This window comes from Bufo bufo, chromosome 2, assembly GCF_905171765.1.
Source record: "Bufo bufo chromosome 2, aBufBuf1.1, whole genome shotgun sequence".
NCBI lineage: Eukaryota > Metazoa > Chordata > Amphibia > Anura > Bufonidae > Bufo > Bufo bufo.
In genome coordinates, this window is record NC_053390.1 from 8,029,108 (window position 1) to 8,054,999 (window position 25,892).

Genomic DNA, 25,892 nt, shown 5'->3' on the forward strand with positions numbered 1-25,892 from the left:
CATGGCATCATTTTTGGACACTTGGTCCCCCAACAAGCCACTGTTTTATTTGCTTTATCTTTTTTAATCCCATAACACTGTGTGTGGTTAAACATCATCTGCCCTCGATTAGGGACAATATTTGGAAGCTTTGGAATATGAAGAAGCAGAAGACATGTGCCGGCCGGTGTGATATTAAACATGCTGCATGTTACCGCTGTCATACGTGTGTTCCCCACAGCGATGTACGTCCGTGTCACTGACATCACTTACTATTGCTGGCATTGTGTTCCAGAACTTGGGGACGGGTGGAGGGCGGAGGGAGAAAGGAAAAAATCATTAACAATAAACAAAAAGAACAACAAGTTTTCCTAAAAAGCCCTAGGAGGCTAGAGGGGGTTAGAGACCAACTTCCAGGACAACTGCAGGAACTTTGGTTCGGCACAAATCAATTCAGGTCAAATATTCAACGAATCTGACCCAAATCTCGAGTGGTTCTCTCATCTCTAACCAGGATCTGTGACTTTATCCCCTTCTCAGATCCGGGCGAGCCTCGGTGACATGGCTTCCTCCACCTCATCCCTACATGGGAACGGTCCATGTAACCCACCATACATGTTATGCTTTATTACTGTTCTAGATGTGCGTGCCCCATGTATGAATGTGACGATAGATACGGACGTTGGTCATTGCGTTTATTGAATACAGAAAATATATATAGTGACAAGCCCACCACCTGTGACCACCATGATCTGAACTGGATTTTCATCTTCCATTGACCCTCTGTATTTCGGCCTCAGGTTTGAGATGATTACCCCATGCGGCCTTCTTCTCATAGAGGGTCCACTGTTGTCTGAATGTTCTAGGATGTGATTCTGCAGCAGACAGCGGTGGTCCAGTCCATGTTCCCGCATTGACAGTGACATTTATTTGATCCCTGGATATCCCATGATCCACAGCTCATCCCGCAGGAGCAGCTTGCAGCAATGTAACCTGTAGAGGGATGGAGAGCAGTTATCAATTACCAGACCTTCACATCAGGGGCACAGAATGCATGGTGCGTGAGGTCATGCTCCACCTATGCGGCATTCAGTCAGAAACCATTATGTGACGTTTACTACAACGATTTCTGTGGGAAAAATGCTCTGCAAACAGATTTGTGAAGCCAGCCTTACGTGTCACGTGCAGATATGCCCTCTCCATCACAGTAAAAATAATGTGATGTCCTCATGAGGATGGGAACGTGGTCACCATAGGAGGTACTTTTCGATACACAATCGATACTTTTGTCCCGGTATTGATACGATACCGGGATTTCCATTTTTTCGATACTGGGCTGCGCTGCTGCGCAGTCTAGTATCACAGAACATGAGCGCGCTGCTGTCAGCGTGCTCATGTTCCCTCAGCAGCACAGGGGAGAAGGAAGCAGTCTCTCCCTCCCCCGTGTGCTGCTGCCACCAATGAGGAGAGAGGGGCGGAGGAGGGGTGAGCGCAGTGCGCCACCAATGATAGGACCACATTTAATGGGTCTGGACTTAGTTAAGTTAGCAGGCTACATAGAGCTACTCCGTTCACCCGCTGTGGCCCCCATTACTGTCTCCTGCTCCGTATGCTAATTACTACTATCGGAGCGATGGGGAGGAGACATCAGCTTCTCTCCTGGGAGAACGAACGCCCAGGAGAGAAGCTGATGTTTCCTCCCCATCGTTCCGATAGTAGTAATTAGCATATGGAGCAGGAGACTGTAATGGGGGCCACAGCGGGCAAACGGAGCGGCACCCAGGAATAATAGTAGGCGCAGGGAGATCCCTGGGCGCCTCTCTATGTAGCCGGCTATTTAATTAAGTCCGGACCCACGAAAGGTCGTCTTTAACTTTTAATACAAGAGGCAGGTGCCGGCAGCAGATTCACATTGCCGGCACCCTGCCTCTGACAGGGAACTGCGATCAGCAGCAGTTAACCCCTCAGGTGCGGCACCCAAAGGAATTAACTGCCGCTGATTTGCTGCCAGTACCCGCATCCTGTATTAAAGGTTAATTATCATTGGTGGCGCAGTGCACCCGCCCCCCCTCAACCCCCCAGTATTAAAATTATTGGTGGCACAGTGCCCCCTCTCCCCCTCAACCCCCCCAGTATTAAAATCATTGGTGGCAGTGGCCACAGGGTCCTCTCCCCTCCTCCTCATTGGTGGAGCAGTGGCAGCTTCTGATTGAAGCCCCAGCAGTGTAATCCTGGGGCTCCGATTGGTTACCATGGCAGCCAGGATGCTACTGAAGCCCTGGCTGCCATGGTAACATCCCTGATGCTGTGTGCACAGGGCAGCAGGGAGAGCGTGAGGTCCTATTCACCCTGATAGAGATCTATCAGGCTGAATAGGACAAGGGATAAAAAGATCCCAGGTTCTGGCGCCTAAGGGGGGAAATAGTTATTAAATAAAAAGTTTAAAAAAAACAAAAAAAAAACCACACCAAAATATGAAGTATAAATCACGTCCTTTCCCAATTTTACATAAAAAATATATAAACAATAAATAAATAAACATATCGCCACATCCAAAAACTCCAAACTATTAAAATATTAAAAAAATCTATGCGGTGAACGCCGGAACAAAAAAAAAGAAAAAGAAAAACTGCGCGATTCGCCATTTTTTTAAAATGCGGAATGCACGTGGCTTTTTTGGTTTATTTTTTTCGCGTGGTATCGAATGGTATCGAGTATCACAGTACTTTTTTATTGTATCGAAATCGAATAAAAAATTTGGCATCTCAAAAACACCTGGAAGGTACCTTACCCAATGGTGTTGTGCAAGGCTAGGCACAACACCAGGAGTGAGCGAAGTTCTACCCCACACTGGGGTACTGAGAGCCGGACACTGTAGGGGGCAGGCGAGGGTCGAGACACCATTCAGATATCTACAATATGAGTATGACCCTCACCTTAGATATCTGAATGGTGTCTCCACCCTCACCTTATTTTTCCTCATCACCCGGATCCATGGGGCTTTATTACGCTTGTGGAGCACTATTTAGTCACTTTAGCACTGTCACTTTATTCTCCATCTGGTACTGTATCTTTACTATAGTCACCATGGAAACCCGCGGTTGGGCCTCTATTTGTCTGTTTCTCTCTTGTACGATTTTATGTATTATTATTAGTTTCACTTTTTACACCACCTATGGGGGCATTTGTTTCCATACTGTCCTCTTTCAAGCCATGCATAGGGTTAACTAATCCATTCTTTTGGTCTATGAGGAGTTAAGCTCCACTTTCTGCCCTTTCGACCATTCAGAGTTAACTCCCATTTCATGTCTTTTGGCTATAAAAGTACTTTTCTTCGCTGTTTGGTTTAGCCTGATGAAGGTGGCGGACCGCTTCCGAAAAGCATTGCCTATTTTTATGTATTTTTAAATGTTTTTAATAAATTGATACTCACTTCAAAGAACTCCAGTGCAGAACGTTCCTGTCTCTTCTCCCTCACAGTAGAGCTCTCTATCCCCTAGTGGTGACATCAGAGCCCTCCTCCATCCCCTAGTAGTGACATCATAGCCTTCCTCCATCCCCTAGTGGTGACACCATAGCCTTCCTCCATCCCCTAGTGGTGACATGATAGTCTTCCTCCATCCCATAGTGGTGACATCAGAGCCTTCCTTCATCCCTTAGTGATGACACCATAGCCTTCCTCTATCCCCTAGTGGTGACATCAGAGCCCTCCTACATCCCCTAGTAGTGACATCATAGCCTTCCTCCATCCCCTAGTAGTGAAATCAGAGCCTTCCTCCATCCCCTAGTGGTGACATCAGAGTCTTTCTCCATCCCCTAGTGGTGACATCAGAGCCCTCCTCCATCCCCTAGTGGTGGCATCAGAGCTTTCCTCTGTCCCCTAGTGGTGACATCAGAGCCTTTCTCCGTCCCCCAGTGGTGACATCAGAACCTTCCTCCATCCCCTAGTGGTGACATCAGAGCTTTCCTTCGTCCCCTATTGGTGAAATCAGAGCTTTCCTCCATCACCTAGTGGTGACATCAGAGCCTTCCTCCACCCCCTAGTGGTGACATCATAGCATTCCTCCATCCCCCAGTGGTGACATCATAACTTTCCTCCATCCGTTAGTGGTGACATCATAGCCTTCCTCCATCCCCCAGTGGTGACATCATAACTTTCCTCCATCCGTTAGTGGTGACATCATAGCCTTCCTCCATCCCCTAGTGGTGACATCATAGCCTTCCTCCATCTCCTAGTGGTGACATCATAGCCTTCCTCCATCCCCTAGTGGTGACATCATAGCCTACCTCCATCCCCTAGTGGTGACATCATAGCCTTCCTCCATCCCCTAGTGGTGACATCTGAGAGATTTTATAAATTATTAGCGAAATATGGAAGTTGCATTACTGAGGATTGAATTAACCTAACAAGAAAGCCGTAAAGAGGTTTTCCGAGACTGAAATTCTGATAACCTGGCCTCAGGATAGGCCATCAGTATCTGATTGGTGGGGGTCTGACACCCGGGATCTCTGCTGATCAACTGTTTGAGAAGGCAGCGGTGCTCACAGTAGTGTTGCGGTCTTCTCACAGCTCTCCTAGGCCAAGTGATGACCGGTTCATTAGTCATGTGGTCTAGGAGCAACTCCGCCCCATAGAAGTGAATGGGGCAGAATGATATACCAAGCATGGCCACTATACAATGTACAGCACTGTGCTTGGGGAGCTGAGAGTACGCCGCGAAGCTCACAGGCACGCCGGTGCCTTCTCAAACAGCTGATCGGGGGAGTCCTGGGTGTATGACCCCCACCGATAAGACACTGATATCCTATCTAAAAGACAGGTCATCAGTGTTTATATCTCAGAAAACCCTTTTAATATGAAAGGTGGTGGTGTCACCCTCTCCTAACAGGTGGCAGGGGAGCCCACTGATGATAAATGGGTCACATGGTGGGTACATACAGTTCAGGACTGTACTTACCTGAAGGACAGGAGGAGTAGGCTGACCCATCACTAATAGACTTGCATTCAAACTTTATATTCTTGCTGTATTGAGACACTGAAAAGAGAAGAGATTATTACACTCCTCCGCTAATGATTACACCTGATACAGGGATAGAGAAGAGATTATTACACTCCTCCGCTAATGATTACACCGGATACAGGGAAAGAGAAGAGATTATTACACTCCTCCGCTAATGATTACACCAGATACAGGGATAGAGAAGAGATTATTACACTCCTCCGCTAATGATTACACCGGATACAGGGACAGAGAAGAGATTATTACACTCCTCCGCTAATGATTACACCGGATACAGGGATAGAGAAGAGATTATTACACTCCTCCGCTAATGATTACACCGGATACAGGGACAGAGAAGAGATTATTACACTCCTCCGCTAATGATTACACCGGATACAGGGAAAGAGAAGAGATTATTACACTCCTCCGCTAATGATTACACCAGATACAGGGACAGAGAAGAGATTATTACACTCCTCCGCTAATGATTACACCGGATACAGGGACAGAGAAGAGATTATTACACTCCTCCGCTAATGATTACACCGGATACAGGGAAAGAGAAGAGATTATTACACTCCTCCGCTAATGATTACACCAGATACAGGGACAGAGAAGAGATTATTACACTCCTCCGCTAATGATTACACCGGATACAGGGACAGAGAAGAGATTATTACACTCCTCCGCTAATGATTACACCGGATACAGGGAAAGAGAAGAGATTATTACACTCCTCCGCTAATGATTACACCGGATACAGGGACAGAGAAGAGATTATTACACTCCTCCGCTAATGATTACACCGGATACAGGGATAGAGAAGAGATTATTACACTCCTCCGCTAATGATTACACCGGATACAGGGATAGAGAAGAGATTATTACACTCCTCCGCTAATGATTACACCGGATACAGGGAAAGAGAAGAGATTATTACACTCCTCCGCTAATGATTACACCGGATACAGGGACAGAGAAGAGATTATTACACTCCTCCGCTAATGATTACACCGGATACAGGGAAAGAGAAGAGATTATTACACTCCTCCGCTAATGATTACACCAGATACAGGGACAGAGAAGAGATTATTACACTCCTCCGCTAATGATTACACCGGATACAGGGACAGAGAAGAGATTATTACACTCCTCCGCTAATGATTACACCGGATACAGGGAAAGAGAAGAGATTATTACACTCCTCCGCTAATGATTACACCAGATACAGGGACAGAGAAGAGATTATTACACTCCTCCGCTAATGATTACACCGGATACAGGGACAGAGAAGAGATTATTACACTCCTCCGCTAATGATTACACCGGATACAGGGAAAGAGAAGAGATTATTACACTCCTCCGCTAATGATTACACCGGATACAGGGACAGAGAAGAGATTATTACACTCCTCCGCTAATGATTACACCGGATACAGGGATAGAGAAGAGATTATTACACTCCTCCGCTAATGATTACACCGGATACAGGGATAGAGAAGAGATTATTACACTCCTCCGCTAATGATTACACCGGATACAGGGAAAGAGAAGAGATTATTACACTCCTCCGCTAATGATTATACCGGATACAGGGACAGAGAAGAGATTATTACACTCCTCCGCTAATGATTACACCGGATACAGGGACAGAGAAGAGATTATTACACTCCTCCGCTAATGATTACACCGGATACAGGGATAGAGAAGAGATTATTACACTCCTCCGCTAATGATTACACCGGATACAGGGATAGAGAAGAGATTATTACACTCCTCCGCTAATGATTACACCGGATACAGGGATAGAGAAGAGATTATTACACTCCTCCGCTAATGATTACACCGGATACAGGGACAGAGAAGAGATTATTACACTCCTCCGCTAATGATTACACCGGATACAGGGAAAGAGAAGAGATTATTACACTCCTCCGCTAATGATTATACCAGATACAGGGATAGAGAAGAGATTATTACACTCCTCCGCTAATGATTACACCGGATACAGGGACAGAGAAGAGATTATTACAGTCCTCCGCTAATGATTATACCAGATACAGGGATAGAGAAGAGATTATTACACTCCTCCGCTAATGATTACACCGGATACAGGGAAAGAGAAGAGATTATTACACTCCTCCGCTAATGATTACACCGGATACAGGGACAGAGAAGAGATTATTACACTCCTCCGCTAATGATTACACCGGATACAGGGATAGAGAAGAGATTATTACACTCCTCCGCTAATGATTACACCAGATACAGGGACAGAGAAGAGATTATTACACTCCTCCGCTAATGATTAAAACAATTACAGGGACAGAGAAGAGATTATTACACTCCTCCGCTAATGATTACACCTGATACAGGGATAGAGAAGAGATTATTACACTCCTCCGCTAATGATTATACCAGATACAGGGACAGAGAAGAGATTATTACACTCCTCCGCTAATGATTACACCGGATACAGGGATAGAGAAGAGATTATTACACTCCTCCGCTAATGATTGCACCGGATACAGGGACAGAGAAGAGATTATTACACTTCTCCGCTAATGATTACACCAGATACAGGGACAGAGAAGAGATTATTACACTCCTCCGCTAATGATTACACCGGATACAGGGACAGAGAAGAGATTATTACACTTCTCCGCTAATGATTACACCAGATACAGGGACAGAGAAGGGATTATTACACTCCTCCGCTAATGATTACACCGGATACAGGGACAGAGAAGAGATTATTACACTCCTCCGCTAATGATTACACCGGATACAGGGAAAGAGAAAAGATTATTACACTCCTCCGCTAATGATTACACCAGATAAAGGGACAGAGAAGAGATTATTACACTCCTCCGCTAATGATTACACCGGATACAGGGACAGAGAAGAGATTATTACACTCCTCCGCTAATGATTACACCGGATACAGGGATAGAGAAGAGATTATTACACTCCTCCGCTAATGATTACACCGGATACAGGGAAAGAGAAGAGATTATTACACTCCTCCGCTAATGATTACACCGGATACAGGGACAGAGAAGAGATTATTACACTCCTCCGCTAATGATTATACCAGATACAGGGATAGAGAAGAGATTATTACACTCCTCCGCTAATGATTAAAACAATTACAGGGACAGAGAAGAGATTATTACACTCCTCCGCTAATGATTACACCGGATACAGGGATAGAGAAGAGATTATTACACTTCTCCGCTAATGATTACACCAGATACAGGGACAGAGAAGGGATTATTACACTCCTCCGCTAATGATTACACCGGATACAGGGATAGAGAAGAGATTATTACACTCCTCCGCTAATGATTACACCGGATACAGGCATAGAGAAGAGATTATTACACTCCTCCGCTAATGATTACACCAGATACAGGGATAGAGAAGAGATTATTACGCTCCCCTGCTAATGATTACACCGGATACAGGGACAGAGAAGAGATTATTACACTCCTCCGCTAATGATTACACCGGATACAGGGATAGAGAAGAGATTATTACACTCCTCCGCTAATGATTACACCAGATACAGGGACAGAGAAGAGATTATTACACTCCTCCGCTAATGATTACACCAGATACAGTGACAGAGAAGAGATTATTACACTCCTCCGCTAATGATTACACCGGATACAGGGACAGAGAAGAGATTATTACGCTCCCCTGCTAATGATTACACCGGATACAGGGACAGAGAAGAGATTATTACACTCCTCCGCTAATGATTACACTGGATACAGGGATAGAGAAGAGATTATTACACTCCTCCGCTAATGATTACACCGGATACAGGGATAGAGAAGAGATTATTACACTCCTCCGCTAATGATTACACCGGATACAGGGACAGAGAAGAGATTATTACACTCCTCCGCTAATGATTACACCGGATACAGGGACAGAGAAGAGATTATTACACTCCTCCGCTAATGATTACACCGGATACAGGGACAGAGAAGAGATTATTACACTCCTCCGCTAATGATTACACCGGATACAGGGACAGAGAAGAGATTATTACACTCCTCCGCTAATGATTACACTGGATACAGGGATAGAGAAGAGATTATTACACTCCTCCGCTAATGATTACACCGGATACAGGGACAGAGAAGAGATTATTACACTCCTCTGCTAATGATTACACCGGATACAGGGACAGAGAAGAGATTATTACACTCCTCCGCTAATGATTACACCGGATACAGGGACAGAGAAGAGATTATTACACTCCTCCGCTAATGATTACACCAGATACAGGGACAGAGAAGAGATTATTACACTCCTCAGCTAATGATTACACCGGATACAGGGATAGAGAAGAGATTATTACAATCCTCCGCTAATGATTACACCGGATACAGGGATAGAGAAGAGATTATTACACTCCTCCGCTAATGATTATACCTGATACAGGGACAGAGAAGAGATTATTACACTCCTCCGCTAATGATTACACCAGATACAGGGATAGAGAAGAGATTATTACACTCCTCCGCTAATGTTTACACCGGATACAGGGACAGAGAAGAGATTATTACACTCCTCCGCTAATGATTACACCAGATACAGGGACAGAGAAGAGATTATTACACTCCTCCGCTAATGATTACACCGGATACAGGGACAGAGAAGAGATTATTACACTCCTCCGCTAATGATTACACTGGATACAGGGATAGAGAAGAGATTATTACACTCCTCCGCTAATGATTACACCGGATACAGGGACAGAGAAGAGATTATTACACTCCTCCGCTAATGATTACACCGGATACAGGGACAGAGAAGAGATTATTACACTCCTCTGCTAATGATTACACCGGATACAGGGACAGAGAAGAGATTATTACACTCCTCCGCTAATGATTACACCGGATACAGGGACAGAGAAGAGATTATTACACTCCTCAGCTAATGATTACACCGGATACAGGGATAGAGAAGAGATTATTACAATCCTCCGCTAATGATTACACCGGATACAGGGATAGAGAAGAGATTATTACACTCCTCCGCTAATGATTATACCTGATACAGGGACAGAGAAGAGATTATTACACTCCTCCGCTAATGATTACACCAGATACAGGGATAGAGAAGAGATTATTACACTCCTCCGCTAATGATTACACCAGATACAGGGATAGAGAAGAGATTATTACACTCCTCCGCTAATGATTACACCAGATACAGGGACAGAGAAGAGATTATTACACTCCTCCGCTATCAGTTATAATAGATATATCCTCTTGGTCCCAGTATTAACCACTTGTGGACCGCTTATAGAATATATATGTCTGGCCAGTCCACAATTCTCCCCTCTTTCCCCATAGTGGAATCACTGAACAAAGACCAAAAGTGTAACTGCCGTTCTATTTTTCTTTGTAATATACTTCAATTACTGAAATCATACATTTCTATTAGAAAAATAGCTCTAAAGTGTCCCATTCTGAGCCCCAGCAGCGCCCCCTGTCTTCTGTTTACATAACAGGGGAGACTTGCTCAATATTGACTGTTATGTAAACAGAAGACAGGGGGCTTTGCTGGGGCTCAGAATTGGCCAATTTAGAGCTATTTTTCTAATAGAAATGTATGATTTCAGTAATTATTATATCACAAAAATGCTCAGTATCACTGCCCCTACACATTACAAAAATTAAAATAGAACGGCAGCTACACTTTAAATATCAAATGTCAAAACGCCATGGGTTTCAAAACTGCCTTTACTAAAGAAATGGAAATGTATCTGGTCAGGGGGGGGGGGGGGGGGGGGGTGAGAGGACTGTTAAAAAACAGACAAACAACAAATGAGAAGTGTGACTGATATATGTCAGGTCTCATTCGCCTTACCGATGGATCGTATGGCGTTATCAACGCCGCAGGGAGAACCTTGTCCGAATATCAGGGCTGGTACCAGGAGCAGGATGGCGGCAGAGATAACGAACTTCATTCTTCAGTAAAGCCTATAGGAGACGTCGGAGAGATCTAGAAGATATCCACAGGTTGTCCTCACCAGCCTCTCGGCAGTCAGCCTTATATAGTGAGGCAATCACTGATCATCCCCGTCAGCAATCACAATCCCATCTTATCTACAGGCGTGGGAAGAGGGTGGACCCTCTCATTAGCATCACTTCTTATTGCACATAGTACGTCAATCTGAGACAATAGGGTGGCAGGGATTATTTCACAATGGTAATTATAGTTGGATTAAAAACAGGTCCTCCTCCTCCCCACTCGCAATCATCCAGAATAAATGTACCTTCTATACAAACATGTATTGTGTAAACCATTACATTCTTCTACATGGTAAAAAGAGAAAAACACAGAACCCCTTAAAAATAATATATATATAAAATATTTTTTTTAAAATAGTACTGTTGTCAATGCAAATATATCCGTAGAGCTGGCTGTAGGTAAAGCACACGTATATAGCGAATACAGTTGTACCTATTGCACATCCAATGGTGACAGTGTATGATGAGCCGTGCGGACAATTTCTGTTAGGTTTTATACAAGTACTAGCAGAAGGGCGCGGCTTCTCACGGGTATATTTCATCTATTTCATTTAATGTTTCTGTGTCGTTAAAAGATATCGACAGTATCCCCCATAACATTGACCTCTACAGCACCCCGCCCCCTTAACACTGACCCCCCCCCCCCCCCACAGTGCCCCGTCTCCTTAAAATGGGACCTTCACAGCAACCTGCCCCTTTAAAAGTGAGTTTCACTACACCCTACTCCCTTGACAGTGACCTCCTCAGGGGCCCGCCTTCTTAACAGTGTCCTCCACAGTACTCTGCTGCTTTAACAGTGACCTCCCCAGCAGTTGCCCCTTTAATAGTGGCCTCTGCCCCCTTAACAGTGACCTCCACAGTGCCCGCCCCTTTAACAGTGACCTCTACAGCACCCCAACCCACTGTCTGCTAAGCTGTGTATCTAATCCTATCCTGTGTAATACTGTCTGCTGAGCTGTGTATCTAATCCTATCCTGTGTGATACTGTCAGCTGAGCTGTGTATCTAATCCTATCCTGTGTGATACTGTCTGCTGAGCTGTGTATCTAATCTTATCCTGTGTGATACTGTCTGCTGAGCTGTGTATCTAATCTTATCCTGTGTGATACTGTCTGCTGAGCTGTGTATCTAATTGTCACGGGAAATAGGGAAGGGGTGACCTCCTAGTAATCCCTAGGACTTTCCCTAACTCCTGCCAGTATGAGCAGATCCTGATGGTGGAAATGCTCATACGCCGTATACCTAGGCCCTGCTGAAACTGACGAGCCCTAGGATAGGTAGCAGGAGACGAGACAGCTGGTTCTTTCCCAGATAAAGGAACCCGCGTCTCCCTAAACCCTAGAACAAAACACACCAGCGAACAACAAACAGAAAAGGCAACAAGCACATAGCTTTGGGAAGTCTGGAGAAGCAGGAGAACCAAGGCAAACAAGCTCTAGCAACTTCAACAGGAAATATCAACCGCATGGTCAGCAGTGTGAGGCGGACCTAAATAGAGCCTCATCACTGATAACGAGCAGAACCTGAGGAGAGGTGAGATCCTGCCAAACAAAAACCTTCAAAGAGGAACACAGAGAAACCTGTCAGATAGCCTCACATGCAGCAAGTCTATCCGATCTTCTCACCTCTGTCACGGGAGGAGTCGTGACAGTACCCCAGCTTCTACGGGTGACCTCCGGACACCCTGGACCGACCTTATAAGGATGCGCCCTGTGAAAGTCCTTCACAAGGCGACTGGCATTCATGTCGGTTGCAGGAACCCAAATTCTTTCCTCTGGACCGTACCCCTTCCAGTGCACGAGATACTGAAAAGATCCACGAAGAATACGTGAGTTCACTATCCTGGCAATCTGAAACTCAAGATTGCCATCCACCCTGACGGGAGGGGGTGACAGGGAGGACGGATCAGCAGGTTCAACATATCTTTTCAGCAATGACTTGTGAAACACATTATGAATCTTCAAAGCCTGCGGAAGCTCAAGACGAAAATCTTGTATTGCCAATAAACCTTGGCCCCAACTTCCAAGAGGGTACCTTCAACTTAATGTTTCTTATAGAAAGTTGGTCACGGTAGGTAAGATAAGGTAAGGAAACAGGAAACGGCAAAGCAAACAAAACAACTGATTAGGCCCCAAAAGCTAGGGAACAAAGGGGTCACCTCCTAGCTCGATGATAGATATGCACATGCCCACGTACCTAAAGCTGTAACACACTGGACCAAACCCTCAGCAGTAGGGAAAAGGGAAAGAGACTACCAGCTCCTTTAACCACCAAAGAAGCTAGCGTCACTCTAGGGGCCTAGTAAAAACAGACACAGAAGGAAAAAGGGAAAAGGACTTATCTATAGATGAGTTGGGGCAGACCATCCACCAAAACTTCCACGCTCAAACAAGGAAGAACTATAACCCGCAAAGGCTATAGGGAGAGGGAGGAATAAATAGCCTCCCCAATGACCAAACGAACCACACCTGATAGGAGGTGGGATTCTGTTCAAACCCAAAACAAAACAAACTGTCAGATAGAGTCACGTGCAGCAACTCTGACAGATTGTCTCAGAACACCCACAGGGCAGGACGTGACAGTACCCTCCCACCCTTCTCCAGGTGACCTCCGGACACCCAGGCCCAACTTTATCCGGGTGTGCCCTGTGAAAGGCATTAACAAGGCGGCTAGCGTTAACATCGGTAGCCAGAACCTAAATTTTTTCCTCGGACCGTATCCCCTCCAATGCACCAGGTACTGAAGGAAACCCGAAAAACACATGAGTTGAGAATTCTAGAGATCTAAAACTCCGGATTACCATCAACCAAAACAGGAGGAGGAGGCAAAGGAGATGGTTCCACAGGTTCCACATATTTCTTCAACAAGGACCTGTGAAACACATTATGGATCTTCCAGGCCTGCGGAATTTCCAGACGAAACACCACCGGATTGACAATAGCCAAGATTTTGTAAGGGCCAATAAATCTTGGACCCAATTTCCAAGAGGGTACCTTCAGCTTAATGTTTTTAGTGGACAACCACACCAAATCACCCACACACTGGTCCGGACCAGTCATACGTCTCTTGTCAGCCATCCGTTTATATCTTTCACCCATTTTTTTCAAATTAACTTGAATCTTCCGCCAGATAGATGACAAAGAGGAAGATAATGTCTCCTCTTCTGGTATCCCAGAAGATTCGGTCCCAGAAAAAGTACCAAACTGAGGGTGAAAACCATATGAGCCAAAAAATGGTGACTTATCAGTTGACTCTTGCCTACGGGTTGTTCAAGGCAAACTCAGCTAAAGACAAGAACGAGGACCACTCATCCTGATTCTCAGCGACAAAACACCTCAAATAGGTCTCCAGGTTTTGGTTAGTGTGCTCAGTTTGACGATTCGACTGAGGATAGAAAGCTGAAGAGAAAGACAACTGAATACCCAGACGAGAACAAAACGCCCTCCAAAACCTGGAAACAAATTGTGTCCCCCTATCAGACACCACATCAGAGGGAATGCCATGTAATTTCACAATGTTATCAATAAAAACCTGAGCGAGAGTTTTCACATTGGGCAAACCTGATAATGGTACAAATTGAGCCATCTTGCTGAAGCGGTCCACTACCACCAAAACCACAGTTTTCCCAGAGGAACTCAGCAAATCAGTAATGAAGTCCATGGACAAATGCGTCCAAGGACGAGATGGGATGGACAAAGGAAGAAGAGATCCTGATAGCCGAGTGTGCGCCACCTTCGCGCGTGCACAGGTCTCACAAGCTGCTACATAACTCTCAACACTTTTATGCAACCCAGGCCACCAGAATCTTCGGGAAATATAATCTACGGTGGATTTACTTCCAGGATGTCCCGCAAGGACAATATCATGATGTTCCTTGAACACTTTGTATCGCAGTTCAGAAGGAACAAACAACTTCCCTGGAGGACAAGAATCAGGAACCTCCTCTTGAGCCCCCAACACTTCTGTCTCCAGCTGGGGGAAAAGAGCAGAAACCACCATCCCATCAGGCAAAATCGGAGCGGGATCCTACGAATCTCCCCCCCCCCCCCCCCCCCCCCCGGGAAAGCTACGTGGCAACGCATACACTTTGACGTTTTTAATCCCAGGGCGATAGGTGACCACAAAATTGAACCTGGTAAAAACAATGACCATCTAGCTTGCCTAGGATTTAAACGCTTTGCAGATTGCAGGTAGGCCAGATTCTTATGGTCAGTAAATACCGTAATCAGATAGGTAGCCCCTTCTAGCCAATGGCGCCACTCTTCAAAGGCCAATTTTATGGCCAACAACTCTCTATTCCCAACATCATAATTTCTCTCGGCGGCCGAGAGTTTCTTGGAGAAATAAAGCACACGGGCGCCATTTGCTAGGAGAGGGACCCTGCCACAAGACTGCTCCGACTCCCACTTCTGACGCGTCAACCTCCACAATGAAGGGTTGAGACACATCAGGTTGCATCAGAATGGGCGCAGAAGCAAAACATTTCTTAATAGTAAAAAAAGCCTGTAATGCCTCATCCGACAAGACAGAGAAGTCAGCTCCCTTCCTAGTCATATCTGTCAAAGGTTTGACAATGGTGGAATAATTCAGGATGAACTTTCTGTAGTAATTAGTAAATCCTAAAAACCGCATCAGGGCTTTCAGATTCTCCGGCCGATCCCATTCCAGTACCGCACTGACCTTTTTGGGGATCCATACGAAAACTGGAGGCAGAAAGCAAAGTACCCCAAAAACGGCAGCTCCTGAACAGCAAACACACATTTTTCCAACTTAGCATACAATTTATTCTCCCGAAGGATCAATAACACTTGTCTCAAATGATCCTGATAAGTCTTCATATCGGGAGAGTAAATTAGTATGTCATCGAGGTAAATAACAACAAACCTCCCCACCAAATGATGAAAAATGTCATTGATAAAGCGCTGAAAGACTGCTGGACAATTAGTTAAACCAAAGGGCATGACTATGTTCTCGAAGTGACCCTCGGAGGTATTGAAGGCCGTTTTCCACTCATCTCCTTCCCTGATTCTGATCAGATTATAAGCTCCTCTTAAATCCAACTTAGAAAACACCTTAGCACCAACAATCTGATCAAATATATCCGGAACCAAGGGAAGGGGTAAGGATCACGGACTGTAATGAGATTCAGTTCCCGGAAATCTAGGCATGGTCTAAGGGATCCGTCCTTCTTTACGAAAAAGAAGCCAGCGGCCATAGGAGACTTAGATGGTCTAATATGTCCCTTTGCCAAACTCTCGGCAATATACTCCCGCATAGCTACTCTTTCGGGTTGAGAAAGATAATATAACCGAGATTTTGGCAATTTTTCTCCGGGGATAAAATTGACCGGACAATCATACTCCCGGTGAGGGGGCAACTCCTGAGCTCCGCCCTCCGAGAATACGTCCGAAAAATCGGAAAGAAACTGAGGCTACACCTTAGTGACCACCCCCGAAATAGAGGCACTAAGACAGTTGTCCATACAAAATTCACTCCAATTACTGATTTGTCTTGTTTGCTAGTCAATGGTAGGGTTATGTTTTATCAACCATGGTAAACCCAGAACCACCGGAGCAGGCAAACCTTTCATAACAAAACAAGAAATTAACTCAACATGAGAATCACCCACCCTCAAATGAATATCCTGAACAATATGAGCTAGACATCTTTGCGACAGGGGGGTGGAATATATAGCAAACACAGGTATCGCTTTGCTTATTGTGGTAGTTTTAAAACCATGACTCTGAACAAACTGAAAAATCAATAAGATTAACCCCTGCGCCACTGTCAACAAATACCTTTAACTCAAAATTTCCAGAGTCTAGCGCCACCATGGCTGTCAGGAGGAATCCGGTACTGCAGGTAGGATACAAATATGCCTGTTCTGACTCCGCATTCACACCAAGAGTAAGGGAGGTTTTTTTTCCTTTGAATGGATCCCCTATTTGTTTTTCATTACCACTTCAAGGTTTAATAAAAGGGCACACATTAACGAAATGACCTTCTTTACCACAGATGAAACACAGTCTATTAAGCTTCCTAAAATTCCTATTACCAGAGCAAGAAGTAATGTGACCCAATTGCTTAGGCTCCTCTCCAGCCCCTAATTCAGGTGTCAGAGTACCCCGAGGAACAGGAGGGACTGATTCCCCACCAGACAGCACCCCCTGCCCGAAGGGAACCTTGCATCTCTCCCTAAGACGTCTATCAATCCGTACGGCCAAAGACATGGCCGCCTCCAAAGAATCAGGTTTTTCATGAAATGCAAGGGCATCTTTTAATCTCTCAGATAGCCCCTGACAGAACTGACTGCGGAGTGCAGGATCATTCCATTCCGAGTCAGTCGCCCATCTTCTAAATTCAGCACAATACGACTCAGCAGTACGTTCTCCCTGGCACAAGCTGCGCAACTTAGATTCATCCATGGAGACCCGGTCAGGGTCATCATAAATCAGAGCCAGGGCTCCAAAAAATTCATCCACCGACCGGAGGGACTGAGAATCGGTAGGCAGAGAAAAAGCCCAGGACTGAGCGTCACCTTTTAGCAGAGAAATAATAATCCCAACTCTCTGGTTTTCGTCTGAAGATGAAATCGGATGCAGACGAAAATACAATTTACAGGACTCCCTGAACCGGACAAAGTTATCACTTCCCCTGGAAAACCTATCAGGGAGGTTCCATGCAGACCTGGTTTCCCCCGGCGGCGCCAGACGCCAAAGTACTCTGACACGGTGCAACCGAATTGCAGAGGTCAGCTACCTCCAAAGACAATCACTGCATGCTATCAACCAAATCATCAATAGTCTCCATTTTTTTAAAAATGACGGTAGGGCGGGTTATAATGTCACGGTAGGTAAGATAAGGGAAGGAAACAGGAAACGGCAAAGCAAACAAAACAACTTACTAGGCCCCAAAAGCTAGGGAACAAAGGGGTCACCTCCTAGCAATCCCTAAAAGACTTCCCCTATGCTGCTAAGCCCATGTGCATATCTTGATGGTAGATATGCACATGCCCACGTACCTAAAGCTGTAACACACTGGACCAAACCCTCAGCAGTAGGGAAAAGGGAAAGAGACTACCAGCTCCTTCAACCACCGAAGGAGATAGCGTCACTCTAGGGGCCTAGTAAAAACAGACACAGAAGGAAAAAGGGAAAAGGACTTAACTATATAGATGAGTTGGAGCAGACGATCCACCAAAACTTCCAGCGCTCAAACAAGGAAGAACTATAACCCGCAAAGGCTATAGGAAGAGGGAGGAATAAATAGCCTCACCAATTACCTAAAGAACAACACCTGATAGGAAGTGGGATTCTGTTCAAACCCAAAACAAAACAAACTGTCAGATAGAGTCACGTGCAGCAACTCTAACCGATCGTCTCAGAACACCAACAGGGCAGGGCGTGACACAACCACACAGAATCACCCAGTCTCAGGTCCGGACCACTCAAACGTCTCTTGTCAGCCATACGTTTATTATTTTTGCCCATTCTTTTAAGTTGTTTTGAATCTTCCGCCAAATAGATGACAATGAAGAGGAGAATCTTTCCTCTTCAGGTATACCAGACGTCTCAGTACCAGAAAATGTGCCAAACTGCGGTTGGAAGCCATATGCACCAAAAAACGGTGACTTATCAGTGGACTCCTGTCTATGGTTATTTATGGCAAACTCGGCCAACAACAAAAATGAAGACCACTCTTCCTGATTCTCAGAGACAAAACATCTCAAATAAGTCTCCAGATTCTGGTTAGTGCGCTCAATCTGTCCGTTCGACTGAGGATGAAATGCCAAAGAGAAGGACAATTGTACCCACAGGCGAGTACAGAATGCCTTCCAGAATCTGGAAACAAATTGAGTCCCTCTATCAGACACCACATCAGAGGGAATGCCATGTAGTTTCACGATGTTATCGATAAACACTTGAGCGAGAGTTTTGGCATTTGGTAAACCTGATAATGGTATAAAGTGCGCCATCTTGCTGAAGCGGTCAACAACCACCAGAATTACAGTTTTCCCTGAGGAATTAGGCAAATCTGTGATAAAGTGCATGGAGAAAAATTAGTCCAGGGTCGGGATGGGATAGACAAGGAAAGTAGAGATCCTGAAGGCCGAGTATGAGCCACCTTAGCACGCACTCAAGTCTCACAAGCTGCCACATAGCCCTCAACACATTTACGTAACCCTGGCCACCAGAATCTCAGGGAAATGAGATCCACAGTGGATCTGCTCCCAGGGTGTCCCGTAAGAACAGTGCCGTGATGTTCCTTAAACACCTTGTGTCGTAGTTCCGAAGGGACAAACAACTTCCCTGAAGGACAGGAATCAGGTGCCTCTCCCTAGGCCTCAAACACCTCTGTCTCAAGTTCTGGATAAAGGGTGGATACAACCACCCCATCAGCCAATATCAGACCAGGATCTTCCGAATCACCCCCCCCCCCCACCCCCTGGGAAAGCACGCGGCAAGGCATCCGCTTTGATGTTTTTAATCCCCGGGCGATAAGTGACAGTGAAATTAAATCTAGTAAAAAACAACGACCATCTGGCCTGCCTTGGGTTCAGACGTTTAGCGGACTCCAGGTAAGTCAGATTTTTTTGATCAGTAATTACCATAATTGGATGAATCACTCCTTCCAACCAATGGCGCCATTCCTCAAAAGCCAACTTAATGGCCAGCAACTCTCTTTTACCTACATCATAATGTCTTTCGGCAGTAGAGAGTTTTTTTTTATAGAAAAAAGCACAAGGGCGCCATTTGCTAGGAGAAGAACCCTGCGACAAGACTGCTCCAACCCCTACCTATAATGCGTCAACTTCCACAATGAATGGTTGTGACACATCTGGTTGCACCAGAATAGGAGCAGAAGCAAAACATTCCTTTATTGCTGAAAAAGCATGTAATGCTTCTTCAGATCAGACTGAAAAATCTGCGCCTTTCTTAATCATATCAGTTAATGGTTTAACAACAGTTGAGCAATTCAAGATAAATTTACGGTAGTAGTTGGTGAACCCCAAAAATCGCATAAGTGCCTTCAGATCTTCGGGTCGATCCCAGTCCAACACAGCACGGACTTATTCCGGATCCATATGAAAACCCGAAGATGAGAGAAGGTAACCCAGGAATTGCACTTCCGGGACCGCAAACACACACTTCTCCATCTTAGCATACAATTTATTCTCTCTTAGGATCTGTAAGACCTGACTCACGTGATCCTCATGCATCTCCATTTAAGGAGAATAAATTAAAATATTATCCAGATAAACCACCACAAACCTGCCCACCAGATGATAAAAGATGTCATTGATGAAGTGTTGAAAAATAGCAGGAGCATTGGTCAAACCAAAAGGCATGACCAGATTCTCAAAATGACCTTCAGGAGTATTAAAGGCCGTTTTCCATTCGTCCCCTTCCTTGATTCTTACCGGATTATATGCCCCCTCAAATCCAACTTAGAGAACACCTTGGCGCTGACAATCTGATTGAATAAATCTGGGATCAAAGGAAGGGGATAAGGATCATGGGCAGTGATGCAATTAAGCTCACGGAACTACAAACATGGCCTAAGAGTTCCATCCTTTTTTTTAACAAAGAAGAAGCCTGCAGCCATTGGTGATTTGGATGGTCTAATATGACCTTTAGCCAAACTTTAGCCAAACTCTCAGTGATATACTCTTGCATGGCTACTCTTTCAGGTTCAGAAAGATTATACAACTAAGACTTTGGCAATCTAGCTCCGGGAATAAGGTTGGCGGGGCAATCATACTCCAGATGAGGAGGCAACTGCTGGTCTCCAAAACATCAGAAAAATCTGAAAGGAAAGAAGGTAACATTTTAGTAGTTACAACAGAAAGCAACGTGCTAAGACAGTTGTCAAGGCAGTAATCACTCCAATAGAGAATCTGTCTCGCTTGCTAATCGATGGTAGGGTTATGTTTGGTTAACCATGGTAAACCTAGCACCAGAAGAGCAGGCAAACCCTCCAGCACAAAACATGAAATGGATTCAATATGAGAATCTCCCACCTTTAGGCGAATGTCCTGCACCATTTGAGACAGACACTTTTGAGAGAGAGGGGCGGAATCAATCGCAAACACAGAAATATCTTTGTCTAATGCGCTTGTTGTCAAACCATGCATACAGACAAACTGAGCATTCTCCAGGTTAACCCCTGCCCCACTGTCAATAAATACTTCCATTTCCACAGTTTTGGAGTCCAGTGCCACCTTATAAGGCAGGAGAAATCGGGTACTACCGGTAAATGACAAAAGTACATTCTCAGATTCCCCACCCACACTACCAAGAGTGAGAAGAGGACTAAACACAGACTTTTTTTCCCCTTTTTTCCCTTGATGTTTAACATAAGGAAATACGCTAACAAAATGTCCTCCTTTACCACAAAAAAGCAAAGTCTTTTCTTAACCCTAAAGTTTTTATCACCTGGTCCAGGAGTGACCTGCCTCAATTGCATTGGCTCATTACCAGACATGAGCTCGAGTGTCTCTTTACCCAGAGTGTCAGAAGCGTCCGCTTCCACATATGATAGTACGTCCCAGGCAAGAGGAACTTTAGATCTCTCCCTCAGGCGTCTATCAATACATACAGCTAGAGACATGGCCGCCTCCAATGATTCAGGATTTTCGTGAAATGCCAAGGCGTCCTTCAGGTTCTCAGACAGCCCTTGACAGAATAGACTACGGAGAGCTGGGTCATTCCACTCAGTATCAGTTGCAATAGGACTCTGCAGAACTCTCTCTCTGCCACAAGCCATGCAACTTAGATTCGGCCAGAGAAACCCGATCTGGTGTCACGGATGTAGTAGGGGAGAACACCAAAAGACAACAAGAAGGAAGGGAAAAGACACTAGGCCTCACTGCTAGGGAAGGAAAAGGGTCACCACCTATAAAACCCTGCTCCTATCCGTATGGGCACCTCTCGATGGTAGAGATGCCCATACACAGTAACCTAGAAAACCCTGGTGGCCCTCGCATGCCCTAATGATAATAACAGTGCAGAGACAACCCGCTCTTTTCCTTGTGAAGGAACCAGCGTCTCGCTGAGGCCTAGTAAACAACAAAGGTAGGGGGGATACAAAACACACAAACAAAGTGAAACCAAAAGAGGCTGTCAGATCACTAACGAGCAGATAATCTTTCAGACCTTCTCAAACCTGTCATCTGTGTGACAGTACCCCCCCTTCTACGGGTGACTTCGGGGCACCCAGGACCAAACTTATCAGGATGAGCTCTGTGGAATGCTCTCACCAGAGGACTAGCATTAACATCGGTCGCTGGAACCCACATCCTCTCCTCTGGTCCGTACCCTCTCCAATGAACGAGATACTGGAGGGATCTCCAGAGAACTCGGGAGTCCACAATCCTGCTGATCTGAAATTCGAAATTGCCGTCCACCATGACAGGAGCGGGAGGCAAGGAGGACGGCTCAACAGGTTCAACACATTTCTTTAACAACGATTTATGAAATACATTATGGATTTTCAATGCCTGAGGAAGTTCAAGACGGAAGGCTACAGGGTTAACAATGGCTGAGATCTTATATGGACCAATAAATCTTGGTCCCAACTTCCAAGAAGGTACCTTAAGTTTAATGTTTCTTGTAGATAGCCACACAGAATCACCCACTCTCAGGTCTGGACCACTCATACGTCTCCTGTCAGCCGCACGCTTATACCTGTTACCTATCTTTTCCAGGTTATTTTGGATTTTCCGCCAAATAGAAGACAATGAAGAGGAAAATCATTCCTCCTCAGGAATGCCGGAATTATGAGCTCCAGAAAATGTACCAAACTGTGGATGGAACCCATATGCCCCAAAAAACTGCGACTTTTCAGTGGATTCCTGTCTACGGTTATTTATAGCAAACTCAGCTAACGACAAAAATGAAGACCACTCTTCCTGATTCTCTGAAAAAAAACATCTCAGGTAAGTCTCCAGATTCTGATTAGTGCGCTCCGTCTGTCCGTTCGACTGAGGATGAAAAGCCGAAGAGAAGGACAATTGTACACCCAGACGAGTACAGAACGCTCTCCAGAATCTGGAAACAAACTGAGTCCCTCTATCGGACACCACATCAGAGGGAATGCCATGTAGTTTCCCGATGTTGTCGACAAACACCTGTGCAAGAGTTTTAGCATTGGGTAGACTAGGTAATGCAATAAAGTGTGCCATTTTACTAAAACGATCTACAACTACCAGAATCACGGTCTTTCCCGAAGAATTCGGTAAATCTGTGATAAAATCCATGGACAAATGGGTCCAAGGTCTAGACGGGATGGGCAATGGAAGCAGAGATCCACAAGGCCGAGTATTTGTCACCTTAGCACGTGCACAGGTATCACAGGCTGACACATAGTCCTCAATACACTTATGCAACCCCGGCCACCAGAATCTGCGAGAGATGAGATCGACAGTCGATCTGCTCCCAGGGTGCCCAGCAAGAACCGTACAGTGATGTTTCTCGAACACCTTGTGACGTAATTCGGAGGGAACAAACAATTTCCCCTGAGGACAAGAGTCCGGAGCATCCTCCTGTGCCTCCAACACCCTGGCCTCGAGATCCGGATAAAGAGCGGATATAACTACCCCTTCAGATAAAATGGAACTAGGGTCATTAGACTCACCCCCTCCAGAAAACCTACGTGACAAAGCATCCGCCTTGACGTTCTTAACCCCAGGGCGGTAAGTGACGATGAAGTTAAATCTGGTCAAAAACAATGACCATCTGGCCTGCCTTGGGTTCAGTCGCCTAGCCGACTCCAAGTAGGCCAGATTCTTGTGATCCGTAATTACAGTAATAGGATGAATTTCTCCTTCCAACCAATGCCGCCATTCCTCGAACGCCAACTTAATGGCCAGCAATTCCCTATTCCCCACATCATAATTCCTTTCAGCAGTCGAGAGTTTTTTGGAAAAAAATGCACATGGGGGCCATTTACTGGGTTAAGGACCCTGCAACAATATTGCTCCTACCCCAACCTCAGACGCGTCAATCTCAACAATAAATTGCTGAGACACGTCCGGTTGCACCAGAATAGGGGCCGAAGCAAAACATTTTTTTTACAGCAGAAAAGGCCTGTAATGCAGCATCAGACCAGATAGAAATATCAGCACCCTTCCTAGTCATGTCTGTTAAAGGTTTAACCACCGATGAATAGTTCAAGATAAATTTACGGTAGTAGTTGGTAAACCCCAAAAACCACATAAGTGCTTTCAGATTTTCGGGTCGAAAGCAGGTAACCCAGAAATTGCACTTCTTGTACAGCAAATACACACTTTTCCATCTTAGCATACAACTTCTTCTCTCTTAGGATCTGTAACACCTGTCTCACATGATCCTGATGAGTCTCCATATTAGGCGAATAAATTAGTATGTCATCAAGGTATACAACGACAAACCTCCCCACCAGATGATGAAAGATGTCATTGACAAAGTGTTGAAAAACCGCAGGAGCATTGGTTAACCCAAAGGGCATGACCAGGTTTTCAAAATGACCCTCAGGGGTATTAAATGCAGTCTTCCACTCATCCCCCTCCTTGATCCTTACCAGATTTTATGCCCCCCTCAGATCCAATTTAGAGAACACCTTGGCACCGACAATCTGACTAAACAAATCTGGAATCAAAGGAAGGGGGTAAGGATCACGGACACTAATACGATTGAGCTTACGGAAGTCCAGGCATGGTCTCAGGGTACCATCTTTTTTCTTTACAAAGAAAAATCCAGCAGCCACTGGGGACTTGGATGGTCTAATATGTCCCTTTGCCAAACTCTCGGTGATATACTCTCGCATGGCCTTTCTTTCGGGTTCCGAAAGATTATACAACCTAGATTTGGGCAATTTAGCTCCGGGAATAAGATTGACGAGACAGTCATACTCCCGGTGTGGAGGCAACTCCTGATTACCACTCTCAGAAAACACATCAGAAATTTCAGAAATGAATGAGGGTACAGTTTTAGTGGTAACCATAGAGAACGATGCATTGAGACAGTTGTCCATGCAAAAATCACTCCAATCGAGAATCTGTCTCGCTTGCCAATCGATGTTAGGGTTATGTTTGCTTAACCATGGTAAGCCCAATACCAATGGAGTAGGCAGACCCTCCAACACATAACAGGAGATAGATTCCTGATGCAAATCACCCACTCTTAAATGAATGTCATTCACTACCTGCGACAGGCATTTTTGGGCGAGAGGTGCTGAGTCAATTGCAAAGACAGAAATACTATTCTCTAATGCATTAGTAGTCAATCTGTGAATACGTACAAACTGTCCATCAATCAAGTTAACTCTTGCCCCACTGTCGATAAATGCTTTGATTTTAACCGTTTTGGACTCTAGCACCATCCCTCGGCAGACCGGAGAAATCGGGTACTACCAGTAAAAGACAAAAGTCGGTTTTCTTGCTCCCCACCCATACTACTAATAGTAATTTGGGGATTAAACGTTTTTTCCTTTTTGTTTACACCTTGATGCTGCAAGTACATACAAATATTCACAAAATGTCCCCTCTTGCCACAACAAAAGCAGACTCCTTTCACATGACCTAAGCTTTTGCCAGTAGTTCCAGGAGTAGCTCCTCCTAACTGCATAGGTTCATCACAAGGCACAACCACCCGTGTCTCTCGACCATAAGTGTCAAAGGAAGCAGTACCCTTATTTGACAGTACGTCCTGAAGGTGAGGACCCCTAGATCTCTCCCTCAGGCGTCTATCTAGACGTACCGCAAGGGACATAGATGCTTCCAATGACTCAGGATTTTCATGAAAAGCCAATGCGTCCTGCAGTCTTTCAGAGAGACCCTGGCAGAATTGGCTACGGAGAGCAGAATCGTTCCACTC

The 25,892-nt window shown here is 45.2% G+C and overlaps 2 protein-coding genes across 3 annotated transcripts in view; both read right to left on the minus strand.

Annotated features, from left to right (window-relative positions):
- Nucleotides 1–25,892, minus strand: part of LOC120991971 (zinc finger protein OZF-like) — a 576,950-nt gene that overhangs the window by 226,427 nt on the left and 324,631 nt on the right. The window lies entirely within an intron of this gene.
- On the minus strand, nt 658–11,083 carry LOC120992007 (resistin-like). The gene is made up of 3 exons (XM_040420775.1): nt 10,875–11,083; nt 4,938–5,015; nt 658–972 (listed from the first exon to the last, which is right to left on the minus strand). Exons 1-3 carry the CDS (start codon nt 10,972–10,974, stop codon nt 842–844), a joined length of 309 nt encoding a protein of 102 aa, XP_040276709.1. The 5' UTR covers nt 10,975–11,083; the 3' UTR covers nt 658–841.